This window comes from Lactuca saligna, chromosome 4 (genome assembly GCF_052625555.1).
Source record: "Lactuca saligna cultivar CGN05327 chromosome 4, ASM5262555v1, whole genome shotgun sequence".
NCBI lineage: Eukaryota > Viridiplantae > Streptophyta > Magnoliopsida > Asterales > Asteraceae > Lactuca > Lactuca saligna.
In genome coordinates, this window is record NC_136420.1 from 66,056,611 (window position 1) to 66,070,362 (window position 13,752).

At 35.8% G+C, this 13,752-nt stretch overlaps 1 protein-coding gene across 1 annotated transcript; it reads right to left on the bottom strand.

The window, feature by feature from the left end:
- Positions 1-5,914: 5,914 nt before the first annotated feature.
- Positions 5,915-7,551, bottom strand: AGP31 (arabinogalactan protein 31). The gene is made up of 2 exons (XM_078990414.1): positions 7,011-7,551; positions 5,915-6,441 (listed from the first exon to the last, which is right to left on the bottom strand). Exons 1-2 carry the CDS (start codon positions 7,447-7,449, stop codon positions 6,101-6,103), a joined length of 780 nt encoding a protein of 259 aa, XP_078846540.1. The 5' UTR covers positions 7,450-7,551; the 3' UTR covers positions 5,915-6,100.
- Positions 7,552-13,752: the final 6,201 nt, after the last annotated feature.

Consider the following 13,752-nt stretch of genomic DNA (forward strand, 5'->3'; position numbering starts at 1 on the left):
AGGTAAAGGCTTTGAAGAAACGAAAGAAAGCAATTGCTTGGAAGATTTCCAACATCAAGAGGATAAGCCCTCCGCATTGCTTGGACAAAATCATTCTGGAAGAACAGTCCAAACATGTAGTTCATTCGCAACGAAAACACAATCCAAACATGCAAGAAGTAGTGAAGAGAGAAGTGATGAAGTTGCTCGATTTTGGAATTTTTGATTCGATTTCAGATAGCCAATGGGTGAGTCCAGTTCATGTGGTGCCAAAGAAAGGAGGGATGATGGTCGTGACAGACGAAAACAATGCACTCATACTTACTAAGATGGTAACTGGTTGACGAGTGTGCATCGAGTATCACAAGTTAAACGATGCCACCTGGAAGGACCACTTTCCTTTAGGGGTTATTGATCAAATGCTCGAATGCTTATCCAGTCACCTTTTCTAATGGTTTTTAAATGGTTTAAGGATACTTACAGATTCTAATCGATCCAAGAGACCAAGAGAAGACCACATTCACATGCTCAAGTGGTAATTTTTCTTATCGATGCATGCCTTTCAGATTATGCAATGCACCGGACGCCTTTCAACGATACATGACTGATATCCTTCATGACATGGTGGAAAAGTTCATGGAAGTCTTCATGGAAGACTTCTTGATTTTTGGTAACTCACTCAAAAATTGTCTTTTTAACCTCGATGTTATGATTGCTAGATGTGAAGAGAGCGATTTGATTCTTAATTGGGAAAAATGTCATTTTATGGTTCGAGAAGGACTTGTGCTCAGTCATAAGGTTTCAAAGGTGGGGATTGAGGTAGATAAATCAAAGGTTGAAACAATTCAAAATTACCACCTCCAATATATGTTAAAGGGGTGCAAAGTTGTTTGGATCATGCAGGATTCTATCGCCGCTTTATAAAATGTTTTTCAAAAATAATAAGACCCTTAACCCAATTACTTTTAAAAGATGCTAATTTCGATTTTTTTGACGAATGTTTAAAAGCTTTTGAACTTCTTAAAGAGAAAATGACTACTGCACCATCATGATATCTCCAAATTGGAACCTTCTTTTTGAGTTGATGTTTGATGCTAGTGACTTTGCGTTAGGAGACGTTTTAGGACAAAGAGTTGAAAACCATTTTGAACCTATTTATTATGCTAGCAAAATGCTCAACCTAGCTCAAGAGAACTACACCACCATGGGAAAAGAGTTGTTAATTGTAGTTTACGCATTTGATAAATTTCGTCCTTATTTAATCTTGTCTAAAACAATTGTCTTTACTCACCATTCTACTTTGAAATTTTTGTTAGCAAACTGGATGCAAAAGCAAGTAAGATAGGATAGGTATTATCACTTCAATAATTTGACATTGAAACAAGAAACAATAAAGGCATGGAGAACGTGGCGTCCGATCATCTCTTAAGATTAGAAAACCCAGAACTTGAGAAGCTACAAGAAGAGAGATTCAAAAGAATTTTCCCGACGAATTCTTCATGGTCATTGGGGGAGAAGAGTCTTGGTTTGCGGATATCGTGAACTACTTTCCAAGAAACTACCTTCCAAAAGGTTTCCCCTATCAACAAAATCAGAAGATATTTTCTAAGCTCAAGAATTATTTTTGGGACCATCCATACCTTTTTTGAAGTTGTGCTGATAGGATTATTAGAAGATGTGTTTTGGGAAAGAAGCAAGGGACATTTTATTCCATTGTCATAATGGATCCACCGGAAGATATTATGAAGCACATTGCACGAGAAAGAAAGGTTTTGATGTGGGATTCTATTGGCCAACGATATTCAAGGATGCAATCACAATTGTTAAGGAGTTCAACTCGTGTCAAAGATCGAGCAAAATCTCTTCACGCGATGAAATGCCTAAAAACATCATTCAAGTTTGCGAGGTGTTTCATATTTAGGGAATTGATTTTATGGGACCTTTTCCGGCTTCACGAGGTAACAAGTATATATTAGTTATGGTGGATTACGTTTCGTAGTGGGTGGAAGCGTAAGCTTTACCCACTAATGACACACATGTTGTCGTTTATTTTCTAAAAAAAAAAGTTATTTTCTCATTTTGGCATTCCTAGAGCTTTAATTGGTAATCGGGGAACCCACTTTGCAAATGAAAATTTTGCAAAGGTGTTACAATAATATGGTGTACACCATAGGTTTGCAACACCTTATCACCCCCAAACAAGTGGGCAAACAGAAATAACGAATCGGGGTTTAGAAATAATTCTAGAAAGGTCGGTAGGAAATAATAAAAAAGCATGGTCTGAAAAGCTTGATGATGCATTGTAGTCGTTTCGAATCGCTTTTAAAACACTTATTGGTACTACGCCTGATAGGCTAGTTTTTGGAAGAGGTTGTCACTTACCGATCGAAATCGAACATAAGGCATTTTGGGCTTTGAAGACTTGTATCTATAAATTATTTGAATTGTGCACTAACCATTTGATGTAGATGAACGCCTTAGAGGAACTAAGAAACGAAGCATATACTAACTCTTTGATCTATAAGGATAAAACTAAGAATGACATGATGCTCGGCTAAGAGGAAATAAGGATTTCAAGCCTAGTCAAAAGGTCTTACTTTTAAACTCTAGGATGAAGTTTTTTCGGGTAAATTAAAGACACACTGGTATGGACCGTTTGTGGTGAAGGAGATTTTCACTCATTGAGCCACCGAGTTACACAAAGGAGATGGGACAACATTCAAGATAAATGGCAATTGAAAGAAGCATTAAGAGGAATGAATGCCAAGGGAAGATATGGAAGTTGAGGTAGTGGACTTGGAGGCACCAGCTACAACATAGAATGAGAAGGAGTCCAGCTCATGACTCCTCAAAAAGAAGTGCTTACAGGAGGCATCCCGTGGTTTGCATTTTCTTTTCATTTTTCCTTTTTCTTTTGGTTTGTTTGTCTTACATTTTGGTTTATTTTTCATGGATTTTTTTCTCCTTTATCGTGGTTTTTCATTGTTACTGTGAGGGAAATTAACGAGCTAGTGTAGGGGTGAAAATTCTTTGTAAAAAAATTCATAATTCATTTTTGGCCTACAGTAGCGATGGAGTGTGGGCTTATACCCCCAACATTGTGGAAAGTGTTTCCGCGATCAATTATACATTTTGGAACCCCACGCCATGACTACTCTAGGCCACGACGTGGGGAATCTTGATTACACAATTTTGTTGCTCGTTATACCGTAATTTGGAGTACCTTTTCTTAGTTCATCAGATTTCATTTAAAGAGACGTTCGGAGGCTTACTTTTCTAGTTTTTATGCGAGATGTCAACCACACAAGATGAGAAAATCAACCTTGACACTTCTACTCTAGGCGAGTCTGTTCCTTTTTCTCCCTCTTTATTTTTATGTTTTGCATAGCATACAATGGTGACATTGCATGAAATTAGTATGGGGTAGGGGTTGATTACATTAGAGTCCAGACATTGGTTTTTAGAAAAGTGCATTATCCTAAAAATTGCTAGATTTAACTTTTTTGTTTACTCATATAAACTTAAAAAATAGTTTCACTTACAAAATCTAGTAAATTTTGAAAAACATTTACTGTTAGGATTTAAAATTGCTAGTATTGTGCGGGTTGGTCCGTTGCGAGCCTAAATGTTTTGTTGAGCCAACATATGTTATAGTATATTTGTGGCTTCCCAATTCCTAGTGAAAAGTCATGAGATATGAAAGATAATCTGGTAATTTGTATGATATACAAATTTTTGCAGTGCGTACCAGAAATATATCTAGGAAAGCTTATGTAGTCATTGCACTTCAAAGAGCTCCATTGTGGTATCAAACTTGTAATCTTTCCTTTTTAGATCATATGTATGCTTAGGAAGCTTAACAAAAAATACCTTGAGGTTATTCCGAGGGTTGGAAAACTGAGTGTTGTATAAACTAAGGTGTAAATGTTCATAAGGATTGTGAGTATTTAGGATTGGTAGGTTTTAGGAAATCTAGACATAAACATGCGCATTGCGATCTTTTCATAATAGTTGGGTTCAAAATGGATTGTCTCTTGTGATGTTGGTGTTGGAGGGTCCGATGCAGTGGTAAAGTACACGTCAATTCTACTTGGGGGCAAACAAAGATCTAGTGTGCGTTATTTTCATGTGTGCATGTTTTGTTCATTTATTTCATACCTCATCTTGACATTTTAAGCTACAATTGTGCTTATTTTAGGACACTGGTACTTAATTTGTTATAAATCTATTTTGTAGCGATAAAGGCATGCTTGGGAAAAAAAGGAAGCAAAATGTGGAGCTGGAAACAAGGAAACCTGGGCCTGGTCAAAGCAAGGCAAATATGGCATAAACTCTGAATTCCGCAGCATGGGTCCGTCTAGCCACACCGTGACACCTAGAAGATCCGCTATCAAGTAGGCAGACTTGGGCCTTATGTGTTTTCCATGGACGCCACGCCATGGGGGCCTTTAGCCACGACGTGGGGGACAACTTTTGGTATCTATATAAAGTTCGGTCCTGCCATCAACCCTAGATTATGTTGGAATATATTTATGAGTTTTGGCACCTAAAGAAGCAGTAGAAGGTAGAGAATAACCTCAATTCGTCTGGAGTTCATGATTTGGAGAGATCGAAGGCAATTTTACTTCTAATTCCTAGTTTTCCTTGATATTCTTCATGTCTTTCATTGGTAACTTCGAATTTATTTGTTTGATTCTAGTTTTATGGGCTAAAATCCTTAACTTCTGTTTAGATTTAGAGGATCTATGCTACTATGTATTGATTATATGGATATTTGAATATTTGCTAGTTGTTTATTTGTTTTGATAGCTTGATAAAGAACCTTTTGTGTTAAAGAAAACCACTTTTGATATTTATAGAAAACCACTTTTGATATTTATTGCTGAATATTCCTGAGATTAGATTATCAATCTATTTTAGGATATTTGTATCTTATAAATTTGTTATCATCAAAGTTATACAACTAGAGTTTTGATCATAAACCTAGGATTAAATAGAAAAAGTGGGTACTTTAATGTGGAATCTAATATATGATGATCATTTATATGTTAAATTGATGTTATATCCATTAATGTCAATTATTAATCAAGTCTAGCATAACTCGAACTTAACCCTAATTATCTTGCTTGTTTGTGCACCTGATCAATGAATAAATAAAGTCGATAATTAGAGGATTAGTCTTTTGATCATAAATTCTAATCACTTTAGGAATCAGTAAACAACAAATAACCATTTCATAGTATTATCCAATAAATCAACCATAGGAGTATTATTGAATCGATCAACAATAGGAACTTTAGTGGATCGAAATCTGAACAGAATTCTCTTCCAATTCTTGCTTTTCATCTGAATTTTGACTGTTTTTTCTGTATGTTTAATTGTTGCTTAGTATTTTGATCTAAGTTTCTAGTCTTGCAAAACTAGAGAACAAAAACCCAAACTTTTATTACTTGTTATTTAGGTAATTTTTTTGTAGATAATTTAGCTTTGAATAACTAATCCCTGAGATTGATACATGACTTACTTGAACTTTGCTATAATTAATTAGGTACACTGCCTAGTTTCGTATAGTTAGGTCTAGTTTAGTTATTGATTAAAACTGGTATATAAAATATTTTTCAGGCTTAATCCGTTAAGTTGATTCTGGATAGAAACCGCGACGAGTTGGCATGCTTGCCACGATGTGGTGGCAGTGCCATGTCTAAACATTGAAAATGTCCAAAACACCATTTCGCAATGCCGCATCTCACCCATTTATACAAAATCAATTTAAATTATAAATTCATACTCTTACTTAAAATTCATTATGAAGTCCAAAGCCCAACTTTGAAATTTATTTTAAATTCCATACTCCAACTAACACCTTTAACACCTTATGCTTAAATTCTACCGGATAACATCAATTACTCAAGATTTATTTTAAAATCAAACAATATGACCAAAAGTAAAAATAACCCCTTAACGTTAAACAAATTACAATACTCCCCTCGAATAACATCAATACATCATATTCAAGTAGAAATCAAAGGACACACCCGTACACGTACACTAACCACATAGGGTTTAATATAAACTATAGAAACTTCAAACACCTCCCCTTACCTACTACTTATTGTCAAATTCAATCCTCAATCGTTTCTTTAGCGCATGGAGTTTTGGAAGAAGGCTCAAATGCGAATGGACCCACACTGAACACATCATAGGGAAGTGGGTGAGCATCTGGGCTCGACAATGGTGGCTTCTTGTTAGGGAGCAACAGCGAACCCTTGACCCCAGCATGAAGATCTGTTGGCGCATTGCATGTAGCCATGGGTGAGGTTAGAAGGCTCACCCTACACGTGTGGGACCCATACGTGGTCAAGGTCTTTGTTGGCTTGATGAAGAAGTACCCGTTCTTATCGGTTGTACCTTTCACCCTCAGTGGGTACTTCGTGTTGTTGCATGTTAGCAGCACCTCAGCTCCTGCCATGGTCAAACAAAATTTCAAATCCCATTTCCACGCATTACTGACTTGTACGTTATATTTGTACCATGTACATGGAGTGCTTATATGGTTTTTGTTTTTTAGACACGTTTGCTTCATTGTTGAGTTGTACAGTACAACCCAACCATGCATTGAAGAGTTGTACAAAAACGTACTATCGGGTTATGCTTGTACTGAAAAATAAAGACCACAAATCATATATAACATCATGTTCATTTAAGAACGCGTGCGCTTTTTAGATGCCTAAGTAGTGCACTAAATCAATATTTGATGCAGAGTTTAGTTGTACCGTACAACACATTAATGCAGGGAGATGAAAAAAACAGAAGCATGGTTAATTTGTACAATATAGCCCATCACCTATAATAGCCTATGCTATGCATTGTAGGTCTCAAAGTAAAATTATTTTCTTCATTGTCTACTTGTACCATGTACATGTAGATATATATGTGGATGCGTTTTTAGTTGTGATGTACAACCCAACAATGCAGGTTCTTTATGTAAATGCATATATACGTATAGAGAGAGAGAGAGAGAGAGAGTATACCCGGAAGAGGAGTGGCACCCAAGAGTGTATCAACGCCCTTGTACTTGCAAGCCTTGCAGTAAACAACACCCTGAACAGCCACCAACTTCCTCGCCGGGATCGGAGCTAGGAACGGTGCCGGAGAGGAACTCGGTGGGTGAACAGGTGCCTTGGTGGGTGCCTGAACAGGTGCTTTAGTGGGTGGGTGAACCGGAGCATGAACAGGAGCTTTCGTCGGCGCGTGAGCCATGGGAGGAGAAGCGAGCTTGTGATGGTGACCAACACCAGGTTTGTGGTGGTGGTGATGGTGGTGAGGTGCCGGAGCGGCCACTGGTTGGTATGACGGAGCGTGGTGTGGCGCTTGTGTCCAGCTGACATTGTCGTCGACACCATCACCAAACACATTCATCGTCAAGCATAAGCTCAGCAGCACTGCTGAGAGTAGAACCCTACTCCCCATTGTAGAGAATGTGTTGTTGGTGTTTGTGTGTGAGAGAGAACTAGAGAGAGAGAGAGGAAGAGAGAGGTGAGAGGACGGTGGAAATGGTGAGAATGGAGTGGTGACATTTATACAGGGTTGGAAGGGTAGCTCTTGACATTTTATGACAAATTTACGTGTTAAAAGCAGAGGTGAATGGGCCCTAGTAAATACGAACTCGAAAAAAGATGCATGATTTGTTTCGATGCGTTTCACAAAAGTGCTTTATTGCGCTATAAATAATAGTTTTTTTATATATAAAATAACTTTTACTATGGGTCGACGTGAATTGAAGTCCCTAAAAGAACATTTAAGATTTGTTATTGGTATTATGAGTTATTTGTTATGTTTTTCTATATGACAAATTTCTTGGGCGGTGATTTTGTAAAGAAAAGGATAACACACCAAAGTTTTAAATGCATAAACTTTGATTGCGGGAGCGTATAGTTTTTTATGGACATGCGGTGAGTTATAATGACATGATGGATGCAATAATGAAATAGGAATTATCGAGTAATTTCACAACAAAAATTAGGAGCTTAATGGTGTTGCTAGGTTAATAAGGAAGGTTTATTAGAAAAATGACACTGAGAGACTCCGTTCACTAGTCACTACTTTAAGAAACATGAAAAATATATTTGGACGAGATGCAACTATGCTGGAAAAAGTCCTCCATACGTTTAAGAGAAGCATGTTGGCATACGTTTAACATATTGTCTAATGAGCCTTTTGGATTAATATCTTAAATAGGGTTTGGTAATAGCCAATCATATTAGTCATTTTTAAATTTTTAATTTTAACTAGGAGATGTTGGCAATGATGGTGTCTGTTTGGTTCTTTGGGTTAATAGACCTTAAAGAAAGATTTGGTAATTTCCAAATTCCAAGTACAAATGACTTAGAAATCAATATATGACATTAACATAATATAATATAACATGTTAACTGCGTGACAATTAAATTATAAAATGGATCATTAGAATAATAATTTTAAGTTGAAGATAAGAAATGATGCTTTCAAAAAAATTACTAATATAAGTAATTATCTGAGATAATAGTTTTTAAAATATTAATACTTGTTGAATATTGTTGTGTTAATGTTTGTTAAAACTTATGTATCTCACATGATGAAAGTGTTACGTGTTTTGTTTTATGACATATGCTTTCGGTACCGTATAAAAATAGATTGCTCTGGTATAATATCTAGCGTTTTTAAAAATGAAAATGTTAAGTGTTTTGTTTTATGACATATACTTTTGGTATCATATAAAAATAGATTGCTCTAGTATCATATCTAGTGTTTTTGAAGATTACATATGAGACTTTTGGGATTAGAAATGGAAAGTGTCGTTGAACGAGTTTATGGATTTGTTAACATTGTAAAACTTATAATGCTTTTGACTTTTTGATATTATATTGTTGTAAACCCCAAATAAAGAATAATATCCCAAACATTTCAAAGTAAATTTTCGTTGGGATCAATTTATATAAAGCATTACCTAATGTTTTTTTTAAATGACATTTTCTTGATCTAATAAGGTAATGAAAATTTGGGTGTTATAATGTCGAGGTCACTCAACATCACGACTAAGCCCCAAAGCGTTGTCTGACGCTGAATTTTACGTTGAGAGAAATCCATGTCAAATATGAAGATTGCAAGAATAAAAAGTAATTTATAATTATAATATATATCATTTCATTCCATAAAGGATTGGAAGAAAAAAACACCCCTCTCCTTTAGAACTCGATCATGATCGGAATCTCATTCCACACACTTCATGTTATTCCTGAATGTCAACCAAAGACGAAGATTTTATGCATAAAAGTAATTCTTAAAGTAAATTATTGTAACGCCTTGTTCCAAATTGTTTCTTATTTGGAGGCGGATGATAATTTGGATGATCTGGGTGTTAGGTTTGTGTTTTGGAGCCAAGGGGTATTTTTGGTAACGTGTCAGTTCGGGTTTTATGGAATTGAATCATTATTCGGGAAATTTTATGGCATGTATAAGTTGATAAAAGCGTAAAGCCTCTCGCTACCTTTTCGTGGATAGAAGGATCGTCAGAGTATTTTAGGGTTTAAGAAGAAACCCTAGTATGTGGGGCGTACATAGGGAGTATGTGGGACGTACTGGTGCGAAGTGTAGTACGTGAGGCGTACTTTGGTGTACGCTTAACGTACTATGAAGGATGGATCGGGAGTGCGAGGCCACGTACGTTGGGCGTACGAGGAATAGTGAAAACCTAAATTTAAGTGTGTGTTCCCTATTTAAGCATCTTAACTCTTTAGGGTTGGCCTCTTTACCATCCCCCAAGCCTCCTAAAACCCTAAATTGACCCTAGCCTCCATTAATGTGCATTTGAGCTCTTAAGGAGAATTTGATGTTGTTTTTCTCATTTTTAAAGAGATTGAAGAAGGATGAAGGTTCATAGCTTGGTGGGGAACTTAAAGATCCAAAATCATTCATCACATTGCAAGCCCTTGGAAGTATCAAGTTCAAATCTTGACTTGTTAATGCTTGGATCTCTTGTTGTCTTGATTTTCATGCTTTTGGCTCCATTTTTGGGTTAATTGATGAGTTAAGTTGTTTGAATGACTTATTCTTTTAGATATGAAGTGTTCTGAGGTTCTTATGCATAAAGGTGCAAGCTTTATGAGGTTTAAGGTCACATGCATGTGTTAACTCACCCAATAGTCCTTTTGAGCTTTAAGAGCTTCATTTAGTCATGCATGAATGTAAAGTTCGCAACTTTGTGTGATTATCCAGCCCAAGGAAGCTAGATCTATGTTTTGGAACAATGTATTAAGGGATTAAGGGTTGAATGTGAAAGGTGGCTGTTCAGGAGGAGTACGTTGGGCGTACAAGCCTATACACGCAATATACAAGCATGTACGTGTAGCATACAAGCTCTAAAGCATGTACGCTTAGCATACAACTGAATACGCCCCATGTACTCAGCAGAGTGGGTCTCAGATCTTTGGTCTTCGGTTTGTGCCATGTTTTGGGATTTGATGTTTAGGGTTTTGTTGGGCCATCTAATTTCTAGTGTTTTGGGATGGGTATATTATTAGGCCTTGGGTTAAGGCCCATGGAAGCGATTTGGGCCTAATTTGGAAAATTGGGCCATGTTTAGGCCTTGGGTATCTATTTGAAATTGTGCTTTTGGATTGTTGGATTGGGCCTTGGCATTGGGCCAAGATATGGAGAGGGCAAAAAGGTCTTTTACCCTAGTTCAGACATTTCATATGAATCGGGATCCTAGTATTTATTTGGATTATGTTTTGTGATTATAACATGGGGATTTTAGCGGGCCAGCAACTAGAGATTTATCTGCGGGATTCAGAAGTGTAAGGTGAGTCTCCTTACTAAGTTTAGCGGGTCAAAGGCATCAATGTTGTCCCATTGTTTATATGTAAGGATGCTAGATGTTTGTGTGACTCTTGCATGTGTTATGTGATGGTATCGGGAAAGGCCTGATGCTAAGTGGGGCCTGATAAGTATATTGTATGCTAGTTATCAGTAGGTGTTCTTATGCTTATCGGGTGAGGTCCGATGTTGGGCGGGGCTCGATGACTATATGGTATGTTATAGTCTTTGTGATTATTTCATGTGCTAGTAAGATTATATGTTTATATGATTATATGGTTATATGATTATGTGTGTATCGGTCGGGGTCTGGTGATTGACAGATCTGTAATCTAAGCAGGGCTCGAAGTTAGCCGGGGCCTGAGGCTAAGTAGGGCTCGATGCCTGAGGCGAAGTTAGCCGGGGCCTGAGGCTAAGTAGGGCTCTATGTTACTGGCTATATAAATACATTAAAGAAACATCATGTGCCTCTCACAAGAGGGCATTTTGCTATTTTCTTCCCTTTTTTTGTCTCTAACGACTTTATGCCATTAATAAGTTTAATTATTCCTACGATTTGCATAATTTGTCCCTAAGAAAAAGTTTCCATTATTCACCAAAGAAAAACTATCCATATTCTTGATTTTCATCATATAGTTGCTCCTTTTTTTAGTCTACTGCAACAAAAAAAAATTCAAAACACTTTTGAAGGATCGATATTAAGAGAGATAAAATGATTTGTTAATATATTATATAATTAACATATTAATCATAATTACTCAATAATTAATTAAGAATTAATCAGAAATGATTTTGGGTTAATTAGAATTAACTGAAATGTGAAATTGTCCAATAGTTGAACAAGGAAGGAAATTCTAAAACCCTTATACCTATGTTTGGTTTTGGTGTAGCTTAGTAAAGGTTCTGGAAGCAATCCGATTCCGATAAGGAAATTGCATTTGAATCAGATTAAAATATTATTATTTCAATATTCAAATCTAGGGTTTCAAGGTTATCTACCAGCAATATAAATGGTCTTAACCGTAAGCAAAACCGATCCCTAACCTCCTTAATAAAGAATTTGAAATTCTCCCTCCCCCTATCTCCTAAATATCACTCCTAGGATTTCCTATGGTTTTGGGTGCGATTTATTAGTGGCTACCACACTATTGGAGCTAAGTTTTCCAAATGAGATCTGCAAGAAGGTTCCTAGCATCAATTGTTTGTTACTAAATGTATGATTCTAACCCCAAGTAATTTCGATTATAGTAGGTTATAAGTTGTTTCTTAAAGTATGTAGCTATAATAGTGAAAATGCCATAAAAGTTCTAGGAAGCATTTGCTCATAAGAGTTTATGTGTAAAGTCCTTTATGCAGATCTTTTTATTGTAACATAGAAAACCCATCAGCTACAACCAATAATGTAGAACTTATGAGTATCAAAACATGTTATTAATGTTAAACAATCTTCTAGTAAGTGTTTATTGTCCGACCATCGTAGGAATTTGCATAAAACTCTCCATTTGTTTGTTATTTTGTGAAGGGTTTTGAACGCTACTTCAGGATGCAAATCAACCATGGTGAGTTTTGTCAAAAGCTCCAATAAGAAAATACAATGGTGATAAGGTTACATTGAAAATGTGGAAATTGAAGACTTTTCTATACATGAATTGAATGTTGTGGTGTAAGAATTAAGGTATCTCAAACATGAGCCTATGTATTATCATTTCTTCATGCATAAAGTTCAACTTGTTTTTGGTTTTTAACTACTTAGCAATGACCAAATGTGATTAATCTTTCAAGGTGTATAGGGAAATTAAAGAGATAAATATTTTCACTAGACATGGTAAAATCCAGCTACATACATACTTCATGCCCCATGTTAAAGTTATTATCCAAGAACTTGAAAATTCTCCATTCCTCAAATATAATAGGAACAAAAAAATGATGATAGAAAGATGTTCATATAGTGAGAATCTTAATTTTCACTTTAACATGCCATTGTATTTTTCCCAAGTCATTCATATTAATGCACATGATCAAACATAAAGTGGCATAGTTTATTTCTATAGAACCGGTAAAAATTAAATGGAATCCTTAGTTGTTGATGAATATTTTGGTACAAGACCTAGGTCATGCTGAAGCTTTGCCACACGAGTTAATTACTACCCTTATTGTTGAACAAGAATCAAGTCGTGATCAAGTTTCGACACAAAATTTTGTTAATCCGTGTGTTTTTTAACATTAACTCATAGTCAAAGTAATGTTAATGATCCCATGTTTGATTAAGAAGACTTGACTTATCGACCCATTCTTTGACTTAGGGGATAATGATATATCATATGAGGATATAATAGAAGAGGATTATGAAGTTGAAAATCAAGTTGAATATGAATCACAAGTTAAAAAGACATTAAGGGCATTTGTTGACGACATGTATCAATATCATGCATCAAGTGATGAGAGTAATAATGATGATATCATATTTGATAGTGACTTTTAATTGGAAGATCAAGAATTAATAAAAGATTTAGACATGGACATGGTTGATCTAGTAGTTTAGGGTTTTAGTAGGTAACAAGACAATGACGTGGATACATACTTCGAACCAAACTGATATTGAAGTGATAGATACAACATAGTTCATATTTTATGGTATAAAAGAGTATAGAAGAAATCAAATATTATCAAAACTAAGGCAATCAAGGACATGCTTGGCAACTGAAGTGAGTGATGATAGGTTCTCACTTGGTGAAACGTTTATAAACAAGAAACATATGAAATAGGTAATTAGTAATTAATAATCTTGAAATAGAAAGTATAAGATATTGACATGTTTTAAAAAATAATAAAGTCTAGATAAAGGTTGTTTGTAGAGGCTTGGTGCCAAATTTAAATGAAAGTAGGCCATCTAAAAGCATTAAAGACAAAGGGAAACTT

Bases quoted from the DNA above. Each gene is read 5' to 3' on its own strand.
- AGP31 (XM_078990414.1), bottom strand. From the start codon at position 7,449: ATGGGGAGTAGGGTTCTACTCTCAGCAGTGCTGCTGAGCTTATGCTTG. The intron at 6,442-7,010 runs GTATACTCTCTC...TGACCATGGCAG, and splicing joins GGGTGCCACTCCTCTTCCGG to GAGCTGAGGTGCTGCTAACA.